Consider the following 23476-nt stretch of genomic DNA (forward strand, 5'->3'; position numbering starts at 1 on the left):
AACACTATAAATATAATTTGTCCTTGTCTCGTAAATGTCTCTAAACCCCATCCTTCATAATGACAGCAGTTTCCCTAGTAACTAACGTATTCCAAAGTTTAAAAAAAGAAGAGGGAATCCAAAGAGATGAAAACAAGCGAAAAACAAGACAAATGATAAGACTGAACCTGTTTGACAGAGACCAAATATATCCCAGTTTGAGGTACTCCAGAGTTTTTATTACTGCTTGTTTTGTAATAGTGTCCTCCCAGACTCACCCCAGTAAAAAATTTATTTCACCTTACACTGTCTGGGCATGGCTTGCTTCAGAGTGAGAGCAGGGGTAGGGCCAGACTGCAAAAACTGTGTCTAACTAACTCCAAAGGCTTGGTAGCGTGCGGAGCCATGGGACACTGGCTTCTTTATAGTGAAAGAAACCAGCCATGATATGTGGCTCCAGCAAAGCTGTCCCTCATAGCTGGCCACTAAATTTAGGCAACAAGATTCATATTTGGCACCCTACTTTTTCAAACAAATGTAGGGAACTGATAGCTCCTGCTGAAATACAGCTTACAGAAGTGATGAGAAAGTTGGATGACTTGCAGGAAAGGACACTGAAAGATTTGTCTGCAATGAAAGAACTGAAAAGTGGCTGGAAAAAGCACCCTGAGGCAAACTAAATATTTATGTGTGAGAAACTAGGTCAAGCAAAACACTCATGGGACTGGTGAAATGAAGAGACCTAGCTCACAGGTCAAAGATGATGAAAGAGCATAGGGGGTTACATGCAGCTGCTGTGGTCTTTGAGGGCATTTATCTATACCTTCCATAATTCTACATGCTTGAAGAAACTGGGTATCGACAGGGGGTGAAAAGCTTCCAAATCAGAGTGGTAGTGAGGTATTTTGTAGGAAGAGGTGACAACTTTTATTAGGTCAATGAAACAGCAGGGAAAAAAATAACAGTAAAAAATAACAGAATAGCAACAAGCTTTCAGGCATTAAAGCCCTTCTTTGGATCTCAAACAGGAGCTGAAGAGGGGATCAGAGTGGTAGCACTTTGACATCCACTTGCAGCAGGAATGGAGACTTAGGCCCATTGCCAGAGGTGGACAGAGGGAGGAAATTTAAATACAGTCACCGTAAAGGGTACAGGTTAAAAAACATCTCACTGCTGCAGTAGTCCAGGTTCAGACCTTGCTGCTCATCTTCCAAGTCCCGTCCGTTTGCTTTTGGAGGCGCCAAGTGGTGGCGGTGGTGATGGGCGCTGGCTGGGACGAGGTAGGGCTCCTGCTGTGCCAGGAGGAACAGCGAGGAGGGGAGGCAGCTGCTGCTGCTGGCCGGATGGGGCTTTCCCTCATAGGATGCGTCTCCGGCAGGGCCAGTGTTGGGCCGGAAGGGCTCATAACTGCCCTTGGGCGTGGGTGGCGCACCAGGAGCAGGCTGGACGCCGGTGCAGAAGGGCTCGCTGGGCAGGTGGGCCGGGGCGAGCGTGAGGCTGCGGCAGCCCCGGGGGGCACCCGGTAGCCTCTTGTCCCAGCGTGGTGGCTCGCCGAAGCCACCGGAGGGCCCGCAAGTCGAGGGTGCAGCCGTGACCCCCGGTCCCCCCAGCTTGTTGCAGCGAGGGCTTGAACCTGTGCCCTCGGCATCCGCCCCCAGGTACAGCAACTGCCCCGAACCGCCGCTGAGTGCATGCTCCGGGGAGCTCTTGCTTAAACGTCGGCTGAAATGATCGGGTATAACGTAAGCTTCTGGCTTGCAAAGAAGTAAAGGCAAATATTCATGGGTCTGCATTTCACCTGCTAGAGACTTAGGAAAGCAAGGCGTAGTTTAGTTAAAAAAAAAAAAAAAAGTGTAGTTTAGTAATACAAACTAAAAACCCTCTTGTAAGAGGGCCTTATGAATGCAATTAATTAATATAGATAATAAAGATGCAGTTATAGAGCCTTCCCTTAGAGCAGTCTTAGCGGTTTTTAGGGGCAAGCTGAAGAGGGGTTCCAAGATCACAATTATGGATTTAGTTCATCATTTTTTTTTGCCCAAATCCTATTTTAAACTAAATACATTGGTAGATCTATCATTCACAGCTCTCAGAATCAGGTGCCAGCATATACTGRAGTAACACCTGAAAATGAAATATTCTCACTTAGTAGATTTCACAGAATTTAAATCATTCCTATGGGGTCTGGAAAAATGAAATAAGATTTCTTTAACTGACTTTTTTTTGAAGCGTCTTTTTCACTCCAGTAATATTACTCTTCAGTTTTGCAAGAATATTTACTTCTATTTTTAACTGATTAATTTTCTTATATTTAAAATTTTTGCTCCATGAATACAAATTGCATTCAAAGAAGGAGCAGTACACTAGAATTATTCTGCTAGGTCTTCTTTCCTGGATATTTTGCAACTTCTTTAAATGCTCTAATTGTTGGATTATAATTTTAAAACTTTAATTCCTTGCAAAACACATATTTTGTGCTATCATTTATGATTAGGGTTTGCAGGTCTCTGTTCTTTGTAATTCTGCTTTTGCATCCCTTTAATTATAGTGATTTTTCTAACTTGTTGACCACAAGAGTAGCAAAGCTTCTTTCAGCTATTCTCAGCCTATGATAAGGAGAAATTCCAATGACCTTATGTAGGACCCAGCTCTTCTTCAGTTAAAGAGCAGCTGACGCCACACAGAAAACATCCTGTATATCACTTGATCTATTTTTGACTCATATATTTTCTACAGTTCTCCTTTCTGCTCTCTTGTAAGCACATTGAAGTAGAATCTTTTAAAAAGACTTCTGCCAGCTTCAGCGACACAAACTTTACATCTGAAATCAGACTCCTGAGTTTATCCTATCCTAACTGGCCATGGCAAGAACAAGAACATGATGGATTACTCTCAAAACAAACCTGCTTAAGAGAAATGAACTAGAATGCCATGGTATAACTCTGAATCACTGGAGTGACTATGCAGAGTCAAACTACCTGAAGAGTGGGTTCAAAGATTATACATTTATGACATCTTTGGTCCATTCCTTGTCCCACACAATTTGAAGTCAAAACACCAGGAAGATGTTGTAGGAAGGGAAAGATCAAGACCTGTCTAGAGGGACCTTCACCTCAGTGAGACCAGTTGGCCCAGGTATAAAATAAACAAAGCCGCCTGGCTCAGGAACATTTCCTAGCCGAGGACTATTCCAGTGTTCACGAGGACAAAATTAAACCTGCAATATGAAAATTATTGTTCCCGTATTTGAGGGTGCCCTAGCTCCTCTGTGGCTCTCCTCCATGTCACTGGAGGCTCTTGGAACACGTATCGACGTGGAGAAGCGTGACCCCGTCTGCAGTACTGCAGGCAGGGAGCTGGTGGCAGGAGGGAAGCAGGTGCTGCCGCAGTCTCCCTGAGTGATCCTGCCCCGCCTGACGATCCCTGATGTCCACCCTGGGGATCTGCAGGCTGCAGGGGCAATACCTTGCTCTGGGCGCGCTTCCCCCATGGGGAACCCCCAGGTTTGTCTCCCTGGTGGGTATCAAGTTTGCCAATCGATCAGCTACTGAAGTAACTGGCTTTTCTTAAATAAAGGTTGGGGGACCAGAGGAAAAAGGAGTAAGGACCTCTGGATTTGCCTTGTTAATGACAAGTGTGTTCTGTCGAGATGCCATATGCAACATATAACAGGTATATCATCTAGGTAATACTATACATTGTATTCTATAGCAAAATAGTGTACAGAGTTTGTTGTGTTTGTGTGTACACACATACAAATCCTCCTCCTGAGCTTAGTTATTGCCAAAAGGATTTCCTGGTTTTCAGGTGTTCATTTGTTACAATTTTCTTACGGGGTGGTGCAATCAATAGGTAGTTAAACCCAGTTAAAATCTCCTAACTGTTCTCTTTCAATGTCCATACTGATTAGACTAAATATCTGTTTTCTTTATAATATTAGTCCTCGAGCAGAACTAACAAAGAACTTGTAGGAAAGTTTTTTAAAGGCAACTCTTGCATATAAACAAGGAAAGAATTGTGGCATGAAAACTATGTCCATGCTGCTAAATAAAACAAGTCCAAGGGCTGTCATCAAGGACTGGACCAAAGGCATGGCCTGGCTGCATCCACACTAGGTGATCTCTGGACCTGACATGGAATAAAGTGAGGGCCACTTTGCAGCCCACCAAGGGGTATTTTCACAGCATCAGCTTGGGATTCGTATTGTCTATCCTGGCTTGTGGCACGACGCATATAGGGCCACAGGAAGGTGCAAGGCCAGCTGTATATGGTGAAGAGACCCAAACCTGGTGCAGCATATCCAGACCCTACAGGGGAGTGGTCCCCGACACATGCTGTCTACCTGACCCATGCCCAGGTGTTTTGTCCACGAGCACTAGCTCGCACTGGCCAAGATGATGCCAGGGCTCCTGAGAAGGGTGATGTGATTGAGCCTTCTCTCTGATGCTGTCTTGTTCCTCAGTATGGACACAATCATCTCCTGCTCCCAGCAGGCCTGAAGGGACTGGCCACTCCAGCCCGGGGTGCTGGCGGGGAATGACAATGCTGAGCCAAGCCGACAGTGAGCTCGGGACAGTCCTATCTGTGCTGAGCCCCCTCTCTGCCTGTCCGATCCTGTGGCAAAATGCAGAGATGCAAAGCCTGGTCATGCCCAGAGCCAAAGCCAAGCTAGCCTCCGCAGTCACCCTAGATGCCCTAGACTGCAGATCACTCACCCAATAATTTAATATATCAATAGTAAAAGTTACCTCGATCTCCCGGATTCTTTTTAATTTTGGACAGGGGGGAGAGAAAGCTGTCTGTGCTTTTTGGATTGATCTTCTTGCTTCTGCTTCTAGTTTTGTTTCTGGTCGTGGATGATCATGAGCCCCTTTGGACTTTAGAAAGGAATTGTGACATGTTAAACTTAAAAGTAGAACCTTGTTAACAATCTTAAGGAAGCAGGATTTGTAGCACTGGCCCAGAATAAATATATGGACTGGATTAATACTTTTTATTTAATGAGACATATTTAATGTCATCTCAAGTCACAAACATATCTCAGATGAAGTCTGATGGGGCAGAAATTTTCTGAAATCATGAAAACAGTGCAGCACATATGTATGCAGAAGAAGGTCCCGACACTAGAGGTCCAACTGAAGCCATGAGGTCATTTGAAACCTAGCTACAGTGTCCCTGCACAATTGGTTCCATTCATTTTGAACTTCAGACAATGTTTATCAGGACATTAATTTCGATTAGATTCCATGGAGAATTAATTTTATTTAATCTGCACGTAAGTGAAAGACAATCGTAAAGTCTCAGTACTGCTCTCTAGCTCCTAAGGAGGTCTAATCTCCTGGAAAACAGGAGACAATCCAGTGTTTAGGGTACTAACCTAGGACTACACCTTCCAAAAATAGTGCCCCTTATTTAAACATCTGAGTACACTGATTTCCAGGTAAAAGTTGTACATAATGTGTGTATTTTTTTTCCACAGACAATCCCCTGGGTACAACCATTTCCTGCTCTAAGATATCTTCATACCTATATGTGGTGTCCTGGAGAAGGGGTTAACATAACATGGCATTTCTGATTCTTTGAGGTTCCTATGTGTGTATGTCCAGTCATAGAAGCACAGACTAATTCAGGTTGGAAGGGACCTCCTGAGGTCTAGTTAAGCCTCCTGCTCAAGTAGGCCTAACTTCAAAGGCCAGTCAGGTTGTTCAGGACCTTGACCACTCATTGTGAACTTTTTTCTCCTTGCAACCGGTTAACTTTGTCATATTCAATGATCCTTATTTATTGGAACAAACAAATGTCTTCCATTAATCCAAAAAGCATAGTCTTTATATCCTTTATAATTAACTCGCATAATGTAGGGTAATTTTATACCAACCTGAAAGAATATGAACTGGCCTTCATGCCTCCAAAAGTTGGTAACTGGATAACCACCATGGCCTCGGCAGGAAATGAGCCTCAAGGGTCCATTGCAATTTGGACAACATTTCCCTGGAACATAGGTAGTAATACAGAAATATTTTCTATGCAGTATCAATTCAGATAAATCCCAGCTGATACAACAATTTGTGGGCAGTGGATTGCTACTCTTTTGTTTCTGGGCTCAGAAACTACACTGAGAAAAAACTATGCAAAAAAACTTTCAAATATACAGAAAATTTAACATAAGCAAATTAATTATTACCTTTATTCTTCTTCATTTTTAAATATGACTGGCAAAGATTATTTCTAGTATAGTTTTATCATTTAATATGGTCAGTTATATCCAAGGAAATGACTTTTACCTTTGAAGATTTTTTTTTTATTTTTCTTCTGGTTGTTTTTAACTTGGAAGTGTCTGGAATGTCAAATATGTTCTTGCTGGATTTTTCTAGAGGACCCCTTTCTGACTTCAGTGAGATCTTGATTAAAGTCTTTCTTCATCCAAAATGTTCATCAGTTCCAGAAATTAGTATAAGCTAGCTCTACTCAACAATCAAAAAATTGTTTGGAATAGTCTCATCAAAAATGTCCGTCCATCTCCTTTACTCTGCTAGCATATTCTTGTCTCTTGTGACACCACTGTTTGACCTACTTTCCAGTCATCATAGTTTATGGGCAATGTCTTTCCTGCAAAACTTTCCTGAGTTACTTGTGGGCCCCTGAAATAAGGACATTGACACTCAGGCCAGCAGGAGCAGCACAGCAGAAAGCTGTCTGTATTGCCCCGCTTTCTTGGTAGCCTTGCTCATGGGTCTGYGAAGGCCAGGAGCCAAAGCCTACCCATTTTCCATCAGAAACAGAGATTAAAATTCTAGCATGGAAAACAAGATTGAAAACAAAACATCTTTTTTCTGGGAAAGATATTCCTACAGGGTAAAGAGAGGAGGAAAAGTTCTGAAACAAGTGATTTTTGCCTTAAGATCACCTTTTAAGTTAAGAAATGTTTTCCTGCGAGTGTCCTGCGCACAGAAGCACGAATTCACCTGTCCCTCTCTGAAAGTCAGTGCTCAGCTGCAGCTGGCTGAACACCACACAGGAGTTTCCACCATTAACCAGGCTGCGAAAATACATTCTGACGAGTTGAATTCCAAAAAAGAAAGCAACCAAGCAAACCCCTCAACAGCWATAAATGTAAAATGAGTTGCTCCAAAATCAAGAGCTGCATTTGACTATAGGGAATGGCAGAAGAAAGGCTGGTTATTCCAGTGGCTCTCCTCTACTTCAATGTCTTTTATGTTGTGTTCACTTATTAACTGTCACATAATAAAGAGCCCAAGGCTGGTGTTGCTGTCTTCATGTAGTAATACTTACTCTGTTGTTTTTGCCGAGCTTTGTCACATATGGCTGGTCTTAGATAGATCTTCCTCCCATCCAGAGTTGAGCAGTCATTGCCACAGACCACCACCCCAAGGCAGGACTTTTTTAAGATGCGAGAGTTATGGTTGTTGGTGTTTCTCATTGCCCAGCTACTATGGTGCCGCTGAGCGTTTTTATCCTCGGAGCTATAGATATGTTTTACATAGGAGTCTGGCCATTCTTGAAACCAGTCCGTCTGTTTCACGTCCTGTTAAGACACCAGCGAAAGCCACATTTTAGGCTGAGGGAGAAAAGGGTTTGTGTATGAGCCTAACAGACCTGATTCTCTGTTGGATCCCGTCTAGCTGGGGCCACTCTCACACTGAGGAGATGGTGCTGGTTGGTGGCTCCGGGGGGGGAGTGCTGGAAGGGAGTATGCAGCTCCCCTTTGATCCTGTGAGCCCCAGAATAGCCGGAAGACCTGGCCAACAGGCTGCTCTCACTCTCTCTCCGGTCCAGCTCCGTGCACAACCACCCCAGCAGAGGAAGGTGGGGCTCTTGATGTAAAATAGCACATGCTTTCCTTGCACGCAGCAGTCACCAGCTGAGTAACTGCTATTAGCTTTCATGGCAGAAATCCTACTTTGACGTTATGGCCGTTAACAACAGTGTTATACTGAATCATTTGGCTTGACTCACTGTGGAAAAAGGGCACATACTACATCAGACTGAGCCTATTCCCAAATTTGTAGGTCTTCAGGTCTGGGATTTTGGTTCCTTTCGGCCTAAGTATCATGAAAGATTTCCACAGCAATTTTTATGAAGTCCAAAATAAAGAACATCTTGGTCAAATTTTATTTTCACTATCATAGATGAAGCAAAAAAAGCCCCCCCTCTAAAACTTTTAATAAAAATTATTCAAAAGAGCAATAAAAATGAAACTGCATGGAAAAGAAGACAAAGGGCGAAGTACACATTACCTCAATGGTTACAGTCAACAAGTAAAATGCAGTAAGTTATAAAGCCTGAAACATGCTCTCTGATTGTTTTTGAGGGAAAAAAGGCTAGTGATAACAGGGGTACAAAAAACTTAGTAGGACTTTCCTTGAAATTGCAGATCCCAGACACCTCAAGCCATTATGGCAACAGGACTATGAACTGAGAAGGGAAAAACTGTATTGCCTGTGCTTACGTGGGAGCGATCCGAGAGCATAGGGAAGGGTGTGGGGAAGCCTCCTGGCTGAAATGCAGGGCAAGGTGACCTTGGGGTGGAGGGCAGTGAAGGAGGCAGCCTGGGACAGGGAGGCTTTGGGTGAACAAAAGTGATTTAGTATGGAAGTGACTGGGACCAGGTRAGAAGACAGAGCTGGATAGTGAAGGGGCCCAGCAGGAGTAATCTGCTGTAAATATGCTGTGGTGAGAGACAGGGACATGAAGCTGGGGTACGGGATGCCTTGGGTTTTCAGTGGCCAGCATGAATGAGATTTTTAGAGAGAGGACTGGAAAAGGACTGAGGGAGGGAAAGGTCACTATTCTGCCCCTGTCAGCAAATCTTTGTAAAACAGACTTCCACAGACCACATGGAGCCGGCTTTTCCTCACAAGAGGAGCGTTGCCTCTATGTGGAAATTCAGCCCAGCTTGCCTGGACTCACATTTGTAGCCAGGCTGAGCACCAGAGGTGCAATGAAGCTCGTGGGTGCTGTGCTCAGTTCTCGCAAAGCACTGCCCATGTCCCGGACATTTCCAGTTGAATTATCTTCAAAGAAGGAGACAAATATTTTCCCTGCTTTCTCTTCATCTCATCCAAGAGTGGACTAGAAAGTCAATGAATCTGCAGTATCACTATTTTTAATGTATAAACAGTTCTTTAAATAATACACTTAAGGAAAAATGCATGGGAAGCTCGACATTTTACAGGATGTTATCTAGCTCTTCAGCAAAACACTGTGCCATACTCAAGGTGGCAAAGTGAGTAAAGACAATGAGGTATAGATCACTGAGAGAGTATTGCAGAGCAGTGGTGAAATGGAGAAGCCAGGACAGAACTGGATGAATTTCTAAGATACAGACACATACCTGAGGAAGTTTGATGTCATTAATATCCCAACTTGCCGTTTCTCCATTTCGGGAAGCAGAGTCCTCCTGTTTCATAACAACATCATCTGCACCTTTCAGCATTTTTGAATTCCTTCCCAAACTTAGCAAGAAAGTCTCTACTGGCTGCTTTTGAAGTTGACTGGCTGTCAGCACTCTTGAGCAGTTTACAACCAGGAAGCTGGTTCCTGAAGCTAAATGATAGAGAGGCTGCTCATTAAAGATAAAAATCAGTGTTCTTCTGCCAGAAAAACTTGTTCCATTAAAAGTTTTGCAAGCCAACAATGCAGTGGAAAATATAGCTTAGAGACAAAATGGGATCTTACAGAGGCATCGGTAATGGCAAGCAAATCATGCCGTTATCATCTGCCTGCTTTTGCTCATTTTCCTCTCACATTGGGTTTATAGCCTTGTAACTCTGCTGACAGACTCTTTATATGTGGGATTAGACTCTGGCTCAGTATTTCCAGAGCCRAACCGACTGACCGGCTCAGCAGCTGCTAGGGACTCTTTCAGTCGCTGTGCACCCATTAGACTTTCCTCATACTGCACCCGGCAAAGGTGAACAACAAGCGGGGACTGCTATATTGTTTCAGATGAAATGTCTCTCAGCCCTTCCAAAAAGTGCTGGCATCTCTGAGAGCTTATAAGTCACATGAAGGATGGGAACTATAAAAAAGGAGGTTGGGCTACCTGCATTTTCATACAGTGTTTTCAACAGCTGACTGAAGGAAAAAAGAAGACTGGTATGGTTGTTAAAACTGACAGTTCTCATCTGAAGTCTTGTAAAGTGGGCGGTTGCCCTATTCTGAATTTCAGTATCAGCTATTTTCAGGGATCACAGACATAAAAATGCTTAGGGAGTTGTTTCCTTTGGTGGGAATCGCTATTACTGAGAGAAAAGGTGAATCAGAAAATAAATGGGCAAATTTTCTGTTTCTGGAAGGTGGAATAGCTTCAATGGTTTCAGAGAGGTCCCTGTAATTTACAGCAATTAAGGATTTGTTAAAGGCAGAGGAGGGAGAGAAGAAGTAAAATCTGCTGGATGTAATTCTATTTCACACACTTTATTAATATTAAGAAGAATTTCTTTTATTGTTTCTTCTGACTCTGCATATACACAGCCCTTTGAAAGTCACTCAGTCTTCATGTCCTTAGTTTACCCAATTATTAAAATACTTGTGATCTTAATTTCTCATGTTATACTACCATCCCTAAAGCAAGAGTTTGTAGCTATTTGCAAAGCACCCTGAGACCTTTGGCTGTGAGGTGCCCCAGCAGCACCTCAGAGCCCCACTTTGGGCACAGGCTATGGCACTGATGGAGCCACAAGCTGCAGCTGGCATGCAGCCATGGAGAAACGCCTGGGAGCTAGCACCAGTGTGCTTAGCAATTTGAAGTGTGGTTAGTTCAAAAGCAACTAAGACATGACAGGTTCAAAAAAGATGTCAGAATATAGGAAATGGGAGATTATAGGAGAAGGGAACATCACTGCTTAGAAATACACATGGCTGTAGAAACATCAGGTCTTCATATATTTTCATATTGCAGTTACAGTGAAGATGCAGATAGTAAAGTCAGGACAAACAAAATATGAGCTGCATTGGAAAAAGGAGTTGAATTTACTAAACAAATAACCCTTGACTATTACTTGCTCTAATACATGAAATGATTTGTCATATAATTCAGAATGACACTCCCATTGCTTTTAAAACTACTTTTCAAAAGGAGCTGGCTTAAAAATTGGTTTTTAATTTTCTTCTTAGAGAAAAATTTAATAATTTACTATGGAATATTTCCTCTTTTATTTTACATTGATAAAGATGAAATAAAAATTAAGTATTAGTTTAAGGTTTAATGAAAGACATATAGTTAATTTCAGAAAAATACACCTTAAAAACAAAGTTACAGTAAATCATACAAATTTAGCTCCTTGCTGCCAAAGGCTGAAATGGCAAAAACTTCAAACTACAATTACATGATGATGTGGCATATTACATTTCTGATTGTTATGTGTGTAGCTTTAACTATTAGAGAAGTGTAGCAGCTTTACAAAATTTAAGTTTTGAATTTTTTTGTTTTTCCTTTTCTTCTAGTCTTTCTTTTTCTCTTTTTCCTCCACTCTGCTCCGCTCCTCTCCCGAAACCTCAGAGGTGCCCCCTCCATAGGCTTCACTCCAGCAATGGGGGGCAGGAGCCAGGAGCTCACCCAACCCCCCTGAGCTGCCTCTCCCTTCTCATACAGCCAGCTGACATATAATGAAGGAGTTAGATCAGGTTAGATCAGTAACTGATTAGTTTAGGTTGATGGAGACCTGTTCTGCTTTTATCTTTATTTTTCTGCTGTTTGGACCTCCAGTTGGTTTTATCATTTATTTACAATATRGTTAATGGCTGTTCACTGGTCTAACTGGAAAGATTTGAGAGTATGTGGTTGAAAAAATAGGCACATATAGGAAAATATCATCAAGAAATCAGACATGCCAGAGGAGTTACTGTGTCAAATTCTGTACTTTATAAGTATATAAAAGCATATAAAAGTATCTAAGCAGCTGTGGTAGTTCTTCTGACTGAAACTGAGGAATTGCGCAGCTCCTCTGACCTCTTGCTCTGAATAGTATTCCTCCCAGCTAATTATTTCAATTGTCTGAAAGTTAGGTGTCCAATATAAGCAAGCTGTGTAAGCTCCCTTTATACACAGTGCAGATTTATGTACTTGTAGAGGCAAATTATTCCTGTGGTCCTGGCCAGGTTAGATAGGGCGACTAACTCTTTAGAAGCACGTCTTTCTTCACTATCAGAGGAGACAAGATAACTAATTAAAATTATATGCCTAAGCATTAAACAGTTAAAATTATCTGGAAAATATACCTTAGATTTCTTTCCTTCCTTAAGTCTGACTCTTATGGTATAAAAAAAGAGTTGTTCAAAGTGTGAATGGGATATAGAAAGCCACAGCCATGGTTGCCTGAGTTTGCAAAGTGCTTGAAAAAGGTAGGTCCAGGACATAAAAACTGATAAAAAGTGACAATTCAAATGTCAATGCTGAATTAACTTGATTTGGAGAAAACATGTAAGAAAAATGGGGATGACTATACTGCGAAGATATGCTTTAAATAGCACCTCAGTTTGGCACTGGAACGTGGTGGAATTGATTGTGCCTGTTAAATAGTGTTACCCGTAATTTCCCATTGGATTCCTGCCTACAGCTAACGTGGAGAGAAGTGCTGCTTCCTACTTTGACTGTGAACTGGATGCCTGCCTATTCTGCCCCAAATATTTGAGCCATCCATACAGTAGCTCAAGGCAGGCTCTTGAAGAGCACCAAAACACAATGGCAACACATTGCTTGAAATAGGTTTCTATTTCCTCAAAAGGTGTTGTTTCAATATAAAGAGGGTTTTGTGAGATAAATTGTAATRGTGAAGGTAAGCTAATTCTTTTCCTGCTCTTTGGTTTGCTTTTATGCTTTTTTTTTTTTCCTTGTATATTCTCATCATCACAGAAAGTGAACAGCAGAACAATATTCTGGTTAAGGTCCAATGTTTAATGTATCTACCAATGAGCTGGAAGGGAAGAAAGCAGAAAGGAAGAAAAAAAATGCACGGATTACAAAAATGTATCCAAATTAGGCCTTCAGAGGAAGCTAACCATATTCCATCCAGAGTAATTCATATGTAGAAGACTAATATTTAAGGTACTTATTTCTCTTACAGAGCTCTAAATAACTCATGGCAGTGACCTAGGGATCAGTACAGAGAGCTATATAAATAGGAAGTGTCAGACAAAAGCAAACAGGCTGTTAGAATACAGGAAGATTGAAGAAATTATGATATTGCCAATTCATAGACCACCACAGCTTTCTCACTTATGATAATACTGTGCAAAAGGATGAGTCCTTCCTAGAGCCCTTCAAAGGGCTCAAAGCACAGGAAATGCATAAAAGCTGGGACTGTTTGCTCTAGAAAAGAGACAAATAAGCAAGAACACACTAAAATGACCTAAAATAATGAAGGGTCTAGAAGAAGCAGAAGGGAGCATCTCTTTGTTTAAGGGGCAGGGGCTCTGGTGACAAAGGATACAGAGAAGGCACCTAGGGAGGAACAACCCCATGCACCAGTACAGGCTAGGGGCTGACCTGCTGGAAAGCAACTCTGCAGAGAAGGACTTGGGGGTCCTGGTGGACACCAAGTTGACTACGAGGCAGCAATGTGCCCTTGTGGCCAAGAAGGCCAATGGTATCCTGGGGTGCATCAGGAAGAGTGTTGCCAGCAGGTTGAGGGAGGTGATCCTCCCCCTCTACTCAGCCCTGGTGAGGCCACATCTGGAGTACTGCGTCCAGTTCTGGGCTCCCCAACACAAGAGAGACATGGAGCTGCTGGAGAGAGTCCAGCGGGGGGCTACAAAGATGACTAGGAGACTGGAGCATCTCTCGTATGAGGAAGGAGAGCTGGGCCTGTTCAGCCTAGAGAAGAGAAGACTGAGGGGGCATCTTATTAATAAGTATCTGAAGGGAGGGTGTCAAGAGGATGGAGCCAGACTCTTCTCAGTGGTGCCCAGCGATAGGACAAACTGATGGGCACAAACTGAAACACAGAAAGTTCCATCTGAATGTGAGGAAAAACTTCTTTACTGTGAGGGTGACAGAGCACTGGAACAGGTTGCCCAGAGAGGTTGTGGAGTCTCCTTCTCTGGAGATATTCAAAACCTGCCTGGACGTGATCCTGGGCAATGTGCTCTAGATAACCCTGCTTGAGCAGGGGGGTTGGACCAGATGATCTCCAGAGGTCCCTTCCAACCTCAACCATTCTGTGATTCTGTGAACAGCACAAGAGCCAGGAGGCATAAAGTGACAACAACTGGCAAATTCAAAACTGAGGCAACGGAATGCATTTATCACTCACTATATAATTAATATCAGTTGATCTAATGAAAGTTTTTTCCTTTACATGCCTTGCCCCACTTGCTTCTTCAGACCCTTGTGTTATAACATTACTGTTAGTATTGCTTAGTATGTAATGAAGGTTGAAAATTAGACAAGACTTAAAAAGAAAAATATTTGAAGATCTGATATTTAATACTTATATCTGTGTAATATCTAAAATATATTAAATCACAGTTAGAAAGAGACATCAAGCCTCATATTTATGGCTTATGGCAATTTTAACCAGCAAGGATTAGGAAGGTTTCTTCTACCTTCCTTACAAGTACCTGATGCTGGCCACGGTTAGAAACAAGAYTATGGATTATAAAAGAGATTATGTATTACTAATTTATGTGATCGTACAGATTAAATTAATTCAATGTAATCTGCAAACTCTTATTTGGAAGGACAGTCCTTCAAACAATAACCACAGACAAAACTCATGAGTTCTTCAGTAGTCATCTATTACAAGAGATCTTGGGCTGGCAAAAAAAGAAATCTGGAGCCCTAACAAGGTTCTTACTTTCAGGTTCACGTTTCAGAGAACAGTATGTAATATTGCAAAACAGTGCCTTGCGAAAGCAGTTCCCTTTCTGCAGAAGCTGACTGCTGCTGCCTTTTGTTCAGGTGCCAGGCTGTGACAAAATGCAAGGACGCATGGATTAGGCTATTACACAGGGAGTTCACAGGATCAGGCTCCTTACTTGTATTGTCTTACTGCCCTGCAAAGTGGATACTTTTGTCAGTGCTAACATCAGTCTTCCTTTTTCCCTCTTTGGTGTCATCTTTCAGTTGATGACAACCTTTACCTGATTTCTGATGCAGTCAGCGGCCCTTTACATGGCCTGAGTTACCTATTCCAGCGTTTCTGCCAAGTGGACAAAGCCCAGTGCCAGCCGTTAACTATTTGTCTTTGGCTAGTACACAAGTCTGCATGTGGATGCTGGTATCTTTAGTCAACATAATGTAACATCAAAGCTAGCCAAAGCAATGAGGCGAGACTCATTCCTGCCACCTGAAAATCCAGTTTGTTTCAGGGTGGGCAGAGCATGCACACAGCAGCACTTGCCTTCCTAGAGCAAAAGCCTCCTGTTTCAGCCCTGGCTCTTCAGCCTTTTCCTCTCAAATCACAGCCACATGCATGACTGTCGCTCACCAATCCCCTTCTGAAAACAAAGTCCTCCATGATCTGATGTGTATCCATATGAAAGCACCTCTTTAGGGAAGTGACTGCCATTGCATGCTTTCCACCACTTTTGCTTGACCCAGCAAGATTAAACATAATGGTCACAACCTGCTTAACCTTCTGTGGTAACCCCATAAAATTGGCATCATCATGTCTGGAATTCTGTACCGACTCTTTCCTTAACTAATGGCCTCTGTGCAAGAACTAATGCTAAGTATGTGCTATGGTCTAAGCTACGCCTCTGGGTTTGGGAAGATAATGAGTGTTGTATGAAGTCTTGTGTGTGCCTTGAAGGACATATGATATTGGAGCAAACATAAACGTTTTTTGTGATGATGAGCCACCATGATGCATGTGGTAGCTGTAGGGCAGCGCTGTGGGGAAGTGCTCCTCCTGGCCACTTGCTGGACAATATATTTTGTGTCCTGCCAACAGCATGTGTTTCATTGTCTTCCATAACTTATGTCTTGCTTTTGAGTATACGATTTGCTCTGAGGACATATTTTGATACTGAAAGATGCTCTAGCTGCATTTCTGGAAGGTCTTGTGCCTGTCAGCTATTTCAGGCCTTGGCCTTTCTATGTCTCATCTCCTCCTCTGGTACTCCTTTTATTAATGCCGATTTGCATGATGCTGCACTACAGCTACAAAGAGGCTTGCATGTTTTGATGACAAATACTATATCAATATGCTACTGATGCTCTCTATGGAATATTTCTTTAAATTGGTCTAATATTTTTTCTCTGAGTTTTTTCCCAGCTACATTCAATAGACTTAAAAATAACAATTTTATCTGCCAGGTCAGCCTTCCTATTTGATCAACTGTGGCACCAGGATGAAGTAATGTGATTAAATTCCCAGACACAGAGCATAAACTCACTACAGATAAATGTGTCATTTGTAGTGAGAAGATAGTTTTGGCCTGTGCCAAACTGCACTGGGGATGCTTCTTGTTTTCTGGAGACAAACTTTTGTTCCCAGATGGCCCTGACGTATTCTCAAATTACCTGGCTCTATACTCAATATTATTTTAAATGCTTATGCTGTCTTCATAGTTCAGTGTTCAGAGAGACAAGTAAAAGCTTCTCCCCTGTAGTCTGGCTACTTTGAAAGAAAGATGAACGTAAGCATTTTGATCTTTGTTTGGTTTTGTTTGTTCTTGGATACTCTTTATTTATTTTACTCTTTTTTCTTTCCTTTAAACTGGTCTTGTTGATGTCCTTGATGTCTTTCTGTTTTCTGTATACAGAATAGGTTGATGATCTCATATTTTTATTCAGTCACCAAATTTTTTAATTCAGGACTGCACTGGGTAAGAAGTCTGCTGTAGATAGTTTAGTCCTTCTAATTTTGCTGTTTCAGTAGCATTCACTGAACACTTTTTTTTTTCATTTAAAAGTTTAATTTCCCACCCCTATCCAGACATCTTCTTTGTAGAAGCGTGATCTGAAGCCTGTACCACGACCCACGCTGCTAGATGAGCATTGCAGGGTTCGCTGACGGCCACATTGCAAGAATTCACCTCAGGGCTCACTGTTGAATGTTTCAGACTCATCTTTGTCACACTACAAATATGTAGTTTGCATCACGTTTGCGTTGATGGGGTCAGGTCACAACTCGGGGAGGTCAGCAATGGTATAGGCTCTGGGGGCAGTGGTGTTGGACCACTCGGGAGTGCACACAACAGAGATGCACACACAGACCACTGGAGCACCTTTCTAAGTGGGTATTAAAATCCCGCTGATGGGATGGCAATTTGTTGACCTGCTCTAACTCAATAGCTGGCAATCATCTCAACTTTTCCTCTGTGTCCTGTGAATGATACTTCAGCCAGCTGCAATTTTCTCTTGTGTTTCATTTCAGATTTACTTTCCCGGGTCTTCTCTGCAGACAGATGTGATTCTGCCACATTAACTTCATGCCCACACAGTTGTATCACATGTGGTAAATACCTCTGTCAGGCCTCTTACTCTGTATTGTTGAGGATATTTGATATTTGTCCACTGTGGGTTAGCTCCCAAATGGCAATCTTGGCTGATAGCGTGGTAGGTGTATGAATTACTGTATGAATTACTGTTTACAGAGCAGTATGAACAGTCTGTGAAGATTTTTTTCCTCTGTGGCACTATTTTGGCATCAAATGCTAAGAATATGTCTTTTTTTTTTTGCCACATAAAGAAACAGTACCAACTGTAGGGTTTTGGACTGAGCAATTCTCAGTGATCTGTTTGGGATGCTCAAGTCTGCGCAAATAGAAATTTGACTTCATTTYTCAGTAGCTCTTTATTAAACCTGTGGCCTCTAAGGCTTTGGCAGTAAAGTCTAGCTTTTCTGTTAGCTTTATTGATCTCCTTTTTTTTGTTTTTTTTTCTTAACACATTGGACACTCTGCAAAGTAGGTGATATATTAACCATCTTATTTACTTCTGGAGGTAAAATGAATGGCAGCTATTCCATAGCTGCAAAAACACCATGGTAATATTGTAATGGTTTTAGTATTGGGATGATGTGTGGCAATATTTTAATGGTTTTAGTATTGGGATGCTGTGGTGGTTTGTTAGCATTGGATATAGTTTTGTTTTTACTCATGCATCTTGCTGACTGCATAAACATTTTCATGTTTTTTCATTAGGAACATGAATTCACATGCTTTTGTTGTAATCTGTGGCTTCTACGGATCACCTAAAATTTTAATTGGCATATGTTTTGTGTGTTATGCTTATAATTTACAGTATCTTAGTGGTAGTATTATCATGTAATTTTAGAATTACTTTAGTTTATGGCCCATCTACTTTCTTATTTTGCATACTTATAGGACAGTCTTCATAGTCTAGCACATTCACTGATGCCCTCTCTTGATTTGACATTCAGTTTCTTGTCTTTGCATCTGGTGTAATACCTCTAATTCTGCTGTTCTACATGGCATGAACATCACATACATGCAACATCTCATCTTATGCAATTGACACTTACTAAATACAGTGCTTTTCTTTTCCTTGCAATTTTGTAATTTTCCCTTTTGTGATCTAAAGACGGTCTAATTGCTAAATGAGTTGTCCTTCATGTCCATCTGCTTCAGAACAGGCACTTGGTATGCCACTATGTTTATTGTTTACTTTGTTCTCTGTGTTTTGCAAAATGCTTTCTAATTTTTTTGTACTTGTAGGGATTGACTCATTTCTGGCATCTCTGACACCAGTCCCCACTTTTCTCCAGGATCAGCTAGAATGTTATCGCTGTTAAACCCAGCCCAGGCTACAAGTAATTCCAAATTAAATTCCTGTCAGTTAATCATGCCCTAACTTCAGACTAGCCACTATACTGTTTTTGGTATAATCAGCTGCTATAGCAATTCCTTATGCACATGGTGTTCCAGTTTCTACAGATAACATCTTCTTGCAGATTCAAGTGCTCCTGCAGAAATTATAAAGCCTTAACAAATTTGGCCTGTCATACATCAAGAATGAGTGGAATGTTTCCAAAGCTTGGGCCGCTGAAAGAAGCACCTTGTGGGAGAAACAGAGTTTCATTCTGGCTGCTTACTTTGAAACAGGACATACCTTGCTTGGACCCTGAGAAAGAATAGCTGCTGTTTCAATTGTGCTGGTCTCGATACCCAAGGGGATGGTGGAAATAGTAACAGTGACACAAGGTCATGTCTTTTTCAGCTTTGGGAATGCCAAGTAGCACTTGGTTATCCATTTGATCCCAGGTCTCACCTCTGTTGCTCCTAGGAAGGAAGTGTCTATCCCAGTTATAAGGCCAGGTTCAGCAGTTTGGCTTGGCCACCTGAGGTGGTTTCACTGTCATCCTTTGGAAGCCCTCAGCTCCCTCCATGCCTTCAGTCTTGTCTCCTCCAAGCCAGCCAAAGCTGCTTCAATATCCTCTATTAAAACATTTTCTCCTTGTCCTTCATAGCAGCCCCCAACATCTGTTCCTACAGGTCCCCAGCAAAATTTGGCAAAGGCCAGCTGCACTTCTGCCTCACACATGAGCTGGAAACGAGCCAAAGCCAGACAGATCTGCCCATCAGCATGGGCAATGACTGCCTGTACCCATGAGGTAATAATTTCTTCTTTCCTTGTCAAAATTATGGCCAGTATGCACTTTTCTCATTTTCTGTCCAGTGGCTAAAATTTATCATGTCAGTGCATTTCTAAGCTTATCTCAGTCTCAAGTATGGCTTGAAACAATCTGTCTTCTTAGGAGTTCTGTCTGTCCTTACTATCACATCTCACACTGGAGCAGGATGCATGGCTGAGTTGCTCAGGCTCCTGAGCAGTGACTGATGTCTGCATTATCTCCACGAGCTGAAGGTCATCCACAGGTTTGCTTCCCTCTACAAAAGGCCTACCTTCCCTATTTTCTCATGGCCCTTCCTCGTCATAGCTGTGGTAGCTGCTTTGCATGCTTTGCTTCTTTGGTAATGCAGATTCATATTAGGACATCCTGCAGTTCTGACAAGATAATCCAATAGCACAAGGTGACACCTTGTTCTCTAAAAATCCAATCAACTGTACTGCAGCTAAAGTCCTCACAAGGTAATAGATGGTTTTGCTAAAAGTGATGACAGTAACGCCATTCTCCATGTTATTTCTATTTCTCCATCTTCTTTTTTCAATCACACTCACCTATCCCCTAGCTAACTAGAGAGGGCACAATATAGTATCTACAATATCTAAAGCTTATTTTTTCCTTATATGACTGTAGGTGTGAGAACTGGTAGCCCAGGATGCCTGGTTTGTTCTTTAGCTCTGAGGCTGCCCTCCCTTATTTGACCTTGACTAAGTCATTGCACCACCTGTTTGCAGAGTGAGTACCTAGTGAAGCACCCATACATGCTGGATCCCAAGCTCACTGAAGTCTGGGTTGGTCTCTATAAAGCAATGTAGTTGGTTAGGCACTGAAAGCTGTATAGCTGCATTACCAGGTTGCTCTGCCAAGGGTAGTTGACTCTGGCCATACTTTTCCTGTTTTGCACTACATCATGACATGGAGAATTTCTTTCTGTCTTTCCGCTCAGTTTGACTGATGTTAGGCCAGCCTTGCTAAAAGTTCATCCACACATGCTGCCTGATATTGCAGGATATTATGATTCTTTTCCTAACAAACAATTACACTCTCAGTAGATGGACCCTATGTTTGAAACTAAATACAGTACAGTTTTCAGCATATCTAATAACACAGTGCAGCAATTTCCTGGTAATCTGATGATACGCTCCAGTGATTGCCTACGTATCTGCTCTCATGCTGCAGCACAAACTGCAGTGGGAGTTTAGTATGTATCAGTGGGTTTTCTTACACCTTGTGCTCTTTTCAGCACAGAAGGACAAGTCTGTATTTCATTTTCCCTGTGTTTCAGTTATCCATTTGTCCTTCATGAAGATAAGTTCTCCAAGCTTTTCCTGCCCTGACTATTACCAGTAGTTCCAGGTTTGGAATTGTCTTAGTAATGCCAGTGAGTGAGAGCACAATGTCATGTAGTCTTGGCCTCACAGATATAAGAAACTTGCTGTTGACGTTGAAACTGAAAATCAGAGACCAAGAAAAAAGGTACAGAATCGCACACACTGAATAAATGCAAGTATCACTGACTGTCCTGAAACCAAACCTTGAAAATGTTAGCGTGAGAGTCCCTTACCCTCTGTGGCGCCATCAGGTAGAGGGAATACAAGAAGGGAAAGAATGAGGAGTGGCAGCAGCCAGGAATATTGCTTGTATCTGGGCAGAAAGCTTAATTCTTCTTCCCCTCTGAGAGGGGTTCTGTTTGTAAGAACATTGTTTAAAAGTCAAGAACAAATTAGGGTGACTGAATAAAGAGGAAATATTTATGGCTGTTGTGTGTGAACTGATGCATAATTGTGAGCCCATAAACATGACAAGTTTGTCTGTTCACTTTGATACTAAACACAATCCTTATGCAGTGCTTCCACCTTGACTAGCAAAAAGCTCCTCATGCTGTATGAGAAGTCAAACCCATTTCTATTTCTCATTTATGTCATGTCAAAGATATCAGCTTCTCCCAAGGGACTCAAACTCCGTTTGATTCGTCTTTCGTACAGACTGCAGGGAGATGGATATTGCTCTAGCCTGCTTTAACTCTTAATTCAGCGTTATCAGCGCTATCAGCCCTTGTTAGATCAGCTTAGCTACTTAAAGAATTGTAGTTTCAAGGGCATGCTACAAATGTCTTTCCCATCACCCCTGGCTTCCGTCTACCTCCCTCTGTTTCTGCCAGATGCTTGCGGTACCGTCCAATGAACGCCGAAGACAGACTGCATCAGACTGGTCTGTCCCCCTCTGCCCAGCCCCAGGCACGTGCTCCAGGTCTTCCACTCGCTCACCCATGGGACTGAACTGATTGTAAACGCAAGACATTTTGTCAAGGTTAACCTTCAGCTGACTCATTTCCCTGAACTAACTGACTGCGCCATCGGTGGGATCACAGCACATGGCAGCACAGTCTACAGCAACCCCAGCTCCGATGGTCTTCAACACCATAAATGCACCCACAGAGCTCTTCAAACCACACTGGCAGAGTCCTTTGCTTGGCATCCCAGCACCGAGGCATCTGTCATTGCAGCTTTCTGTGCCAAAGGAAGATTAACATGTACATGCTGAATGAAAGGGCAGTAGCCACACTCACAGACTTCCATACAGTTCCCTTAACTTAGCATAAAACGGTGGTGCCTGAATCAGTCAGCATATCCTGTGAGTAAATATTAATGCATGTGGACAGCACTGTCATACCAAAATATGATATTCATAGTTTACGGTACCAATATTACCTCAGCRGGGTCACAGTCCTTTCCAAGTTTGTCTCCTGTGCTGGGAAACAAGAGCTGGAGCTCATCAGCCAAATGCTTGATGAAACAGGAGCTGGAGCTCATCATCATGTTTTCAGCTCTCACCAGTCCTGTAATGATATGTAAGAGTGCTTCAGCATCATTGTTGTGGAGCAGTTCAACAAAATCTAGGCAATTTAAAGCTTTCCTGGAGCCAAAAAAATCTGTCTGTGAGATACAGACAGATGGGAGGAATTGTGAGGGCCCTGACACAGCTACCTCCCCCCAAACGACAGCGAAGACAGAGATACCACCAACCTCACSTGATGGTTTTGATGCAGTAGGGAGCTAAGGACTACACGAACCAAAGGGCAGTGCCTCTGAAAGACACGTTGCAGTCACATTGTCTTCAAACTCTGGGGCTTGCCCCATACAGAGACCAACTATTATTTGAGCTGTTTGCTGGAGATAAGATTTTGGCCCAAACCAACAGAATATAGTAGGCATCTAAAGAGAGCCGGGATACAATACAAATACATATATACAAATATAGGCATCCTTTTGAGGGTACATAACCACAAATGTACCTCTCATATTATACATCTCATACTGTGAAAATAAGACACAGGTGTAAAAGTCACACCTCGAAGGGAGACAAGTTCATTTCTTTGAATCTGTTATGCCAAGCCTGTCCTGGAGTAATCAACGCTAGCAGGTTTGCATGTACCATGGATGTGGTCTCATGACTCAGCTGATGGTATCACTTCAGGGATACTTTCTCTGACCAAATCCTGCTTTGAACAAAGCGTTCATAACTTTCAGGAGCTGCTGAACTCCTGTTCACAGCCTCCTCTTGTTTGTAGCAGAGCACCACAGAGGTTGTGAGTGTTTCAGTGCTCTGCTGGCATAGCAGAAGGAGCCAGAGACCTTCTGCTGCTGCTGCTTTGCAGCAGACACAGACTAGCCTGTCAGGTGGCTCCCACAGGTGCCAGCTGTACATCAGGATAGCTAAGAAATGTATTTCACAGAGGTGTTTTTCATTGAAAATACCACCTGTTGTTTCTAATGTAATGTCACTTAATATTGGTCATCCTTCTGAAATTCAAGTCCTGCTAGGAGAGTTAGCGTGAAATTCATGACCGAGATGGCCAACAAAATAACAAACATTCAGTAAGGGCTACATGCTGAAAACATACATGCATGCCTACCAAATTGGTGCATACAGATAAG

General features: G+C 42.3%; 1 protein-coding gene across 4 annotated transcripts; it reads right to left on the reverse strand.

The window, feature by feature from the left end:
* Positions 1–917: 917 nt before the first annotated feature.
* GCM1 (glial cells missing homolog 1) lies at positions 918–23476 on the reverse strand. 4 transcript variants are annotated; one of them, XM_026086203.1, is made up of 7 exons: positions 23455–23476; positions 22250–22377; positions 9335–9546; positions 7273–7525; positions 5858–5970; positions 4728–4856; positions 918–1787 (listed from the first exon to the last, which is right to left on the reverse strand). In XM_026086203.1, the coding sequence occupies exons 3-7, from the start codon at positions 9434–9436 to the stop codon at positions 1116–1118; spliced, it is 1269 nt and encodes a 422-aa protein (XP_025941988.1). In that variant the 5' UTR covers positions 9437–9546; positions 22250–22377; positions 23455–23476; the 3' UTR covers positions 918–1115. The 4 variants fall into 4 exon arrangements, with proteins under 4 accessions (XP_025941988.1, XP_025941989.1, XP_025941987.1 ...); XM_026086204.1 differs by lacking the exons at positions 22250–22377; positions 23455–23476 and adding exons at positions 14799–14910; positions 19181–19291; XM_026086202.1 differs by lacking the exons at positions 22250–22377; positions 23455–23476 and adding an exon at positions 14799–15159.

Source organism: Apteryx rowi, unplaced genomic scaffold (assembly GCF_003343035.1).
Source record: "Apteryx rowi isolate R43461 unplaced genomic scaffold, aptRow1 scaffold_685, whole genome shotgun sequence".
NCBI classification, from domain to species: domain Eukaryota; kingdom Metazoa; phylum Chordata; class Aves; order Apterygiformes; family Apterygidae; genus Apteryx; species Apteryx rowi.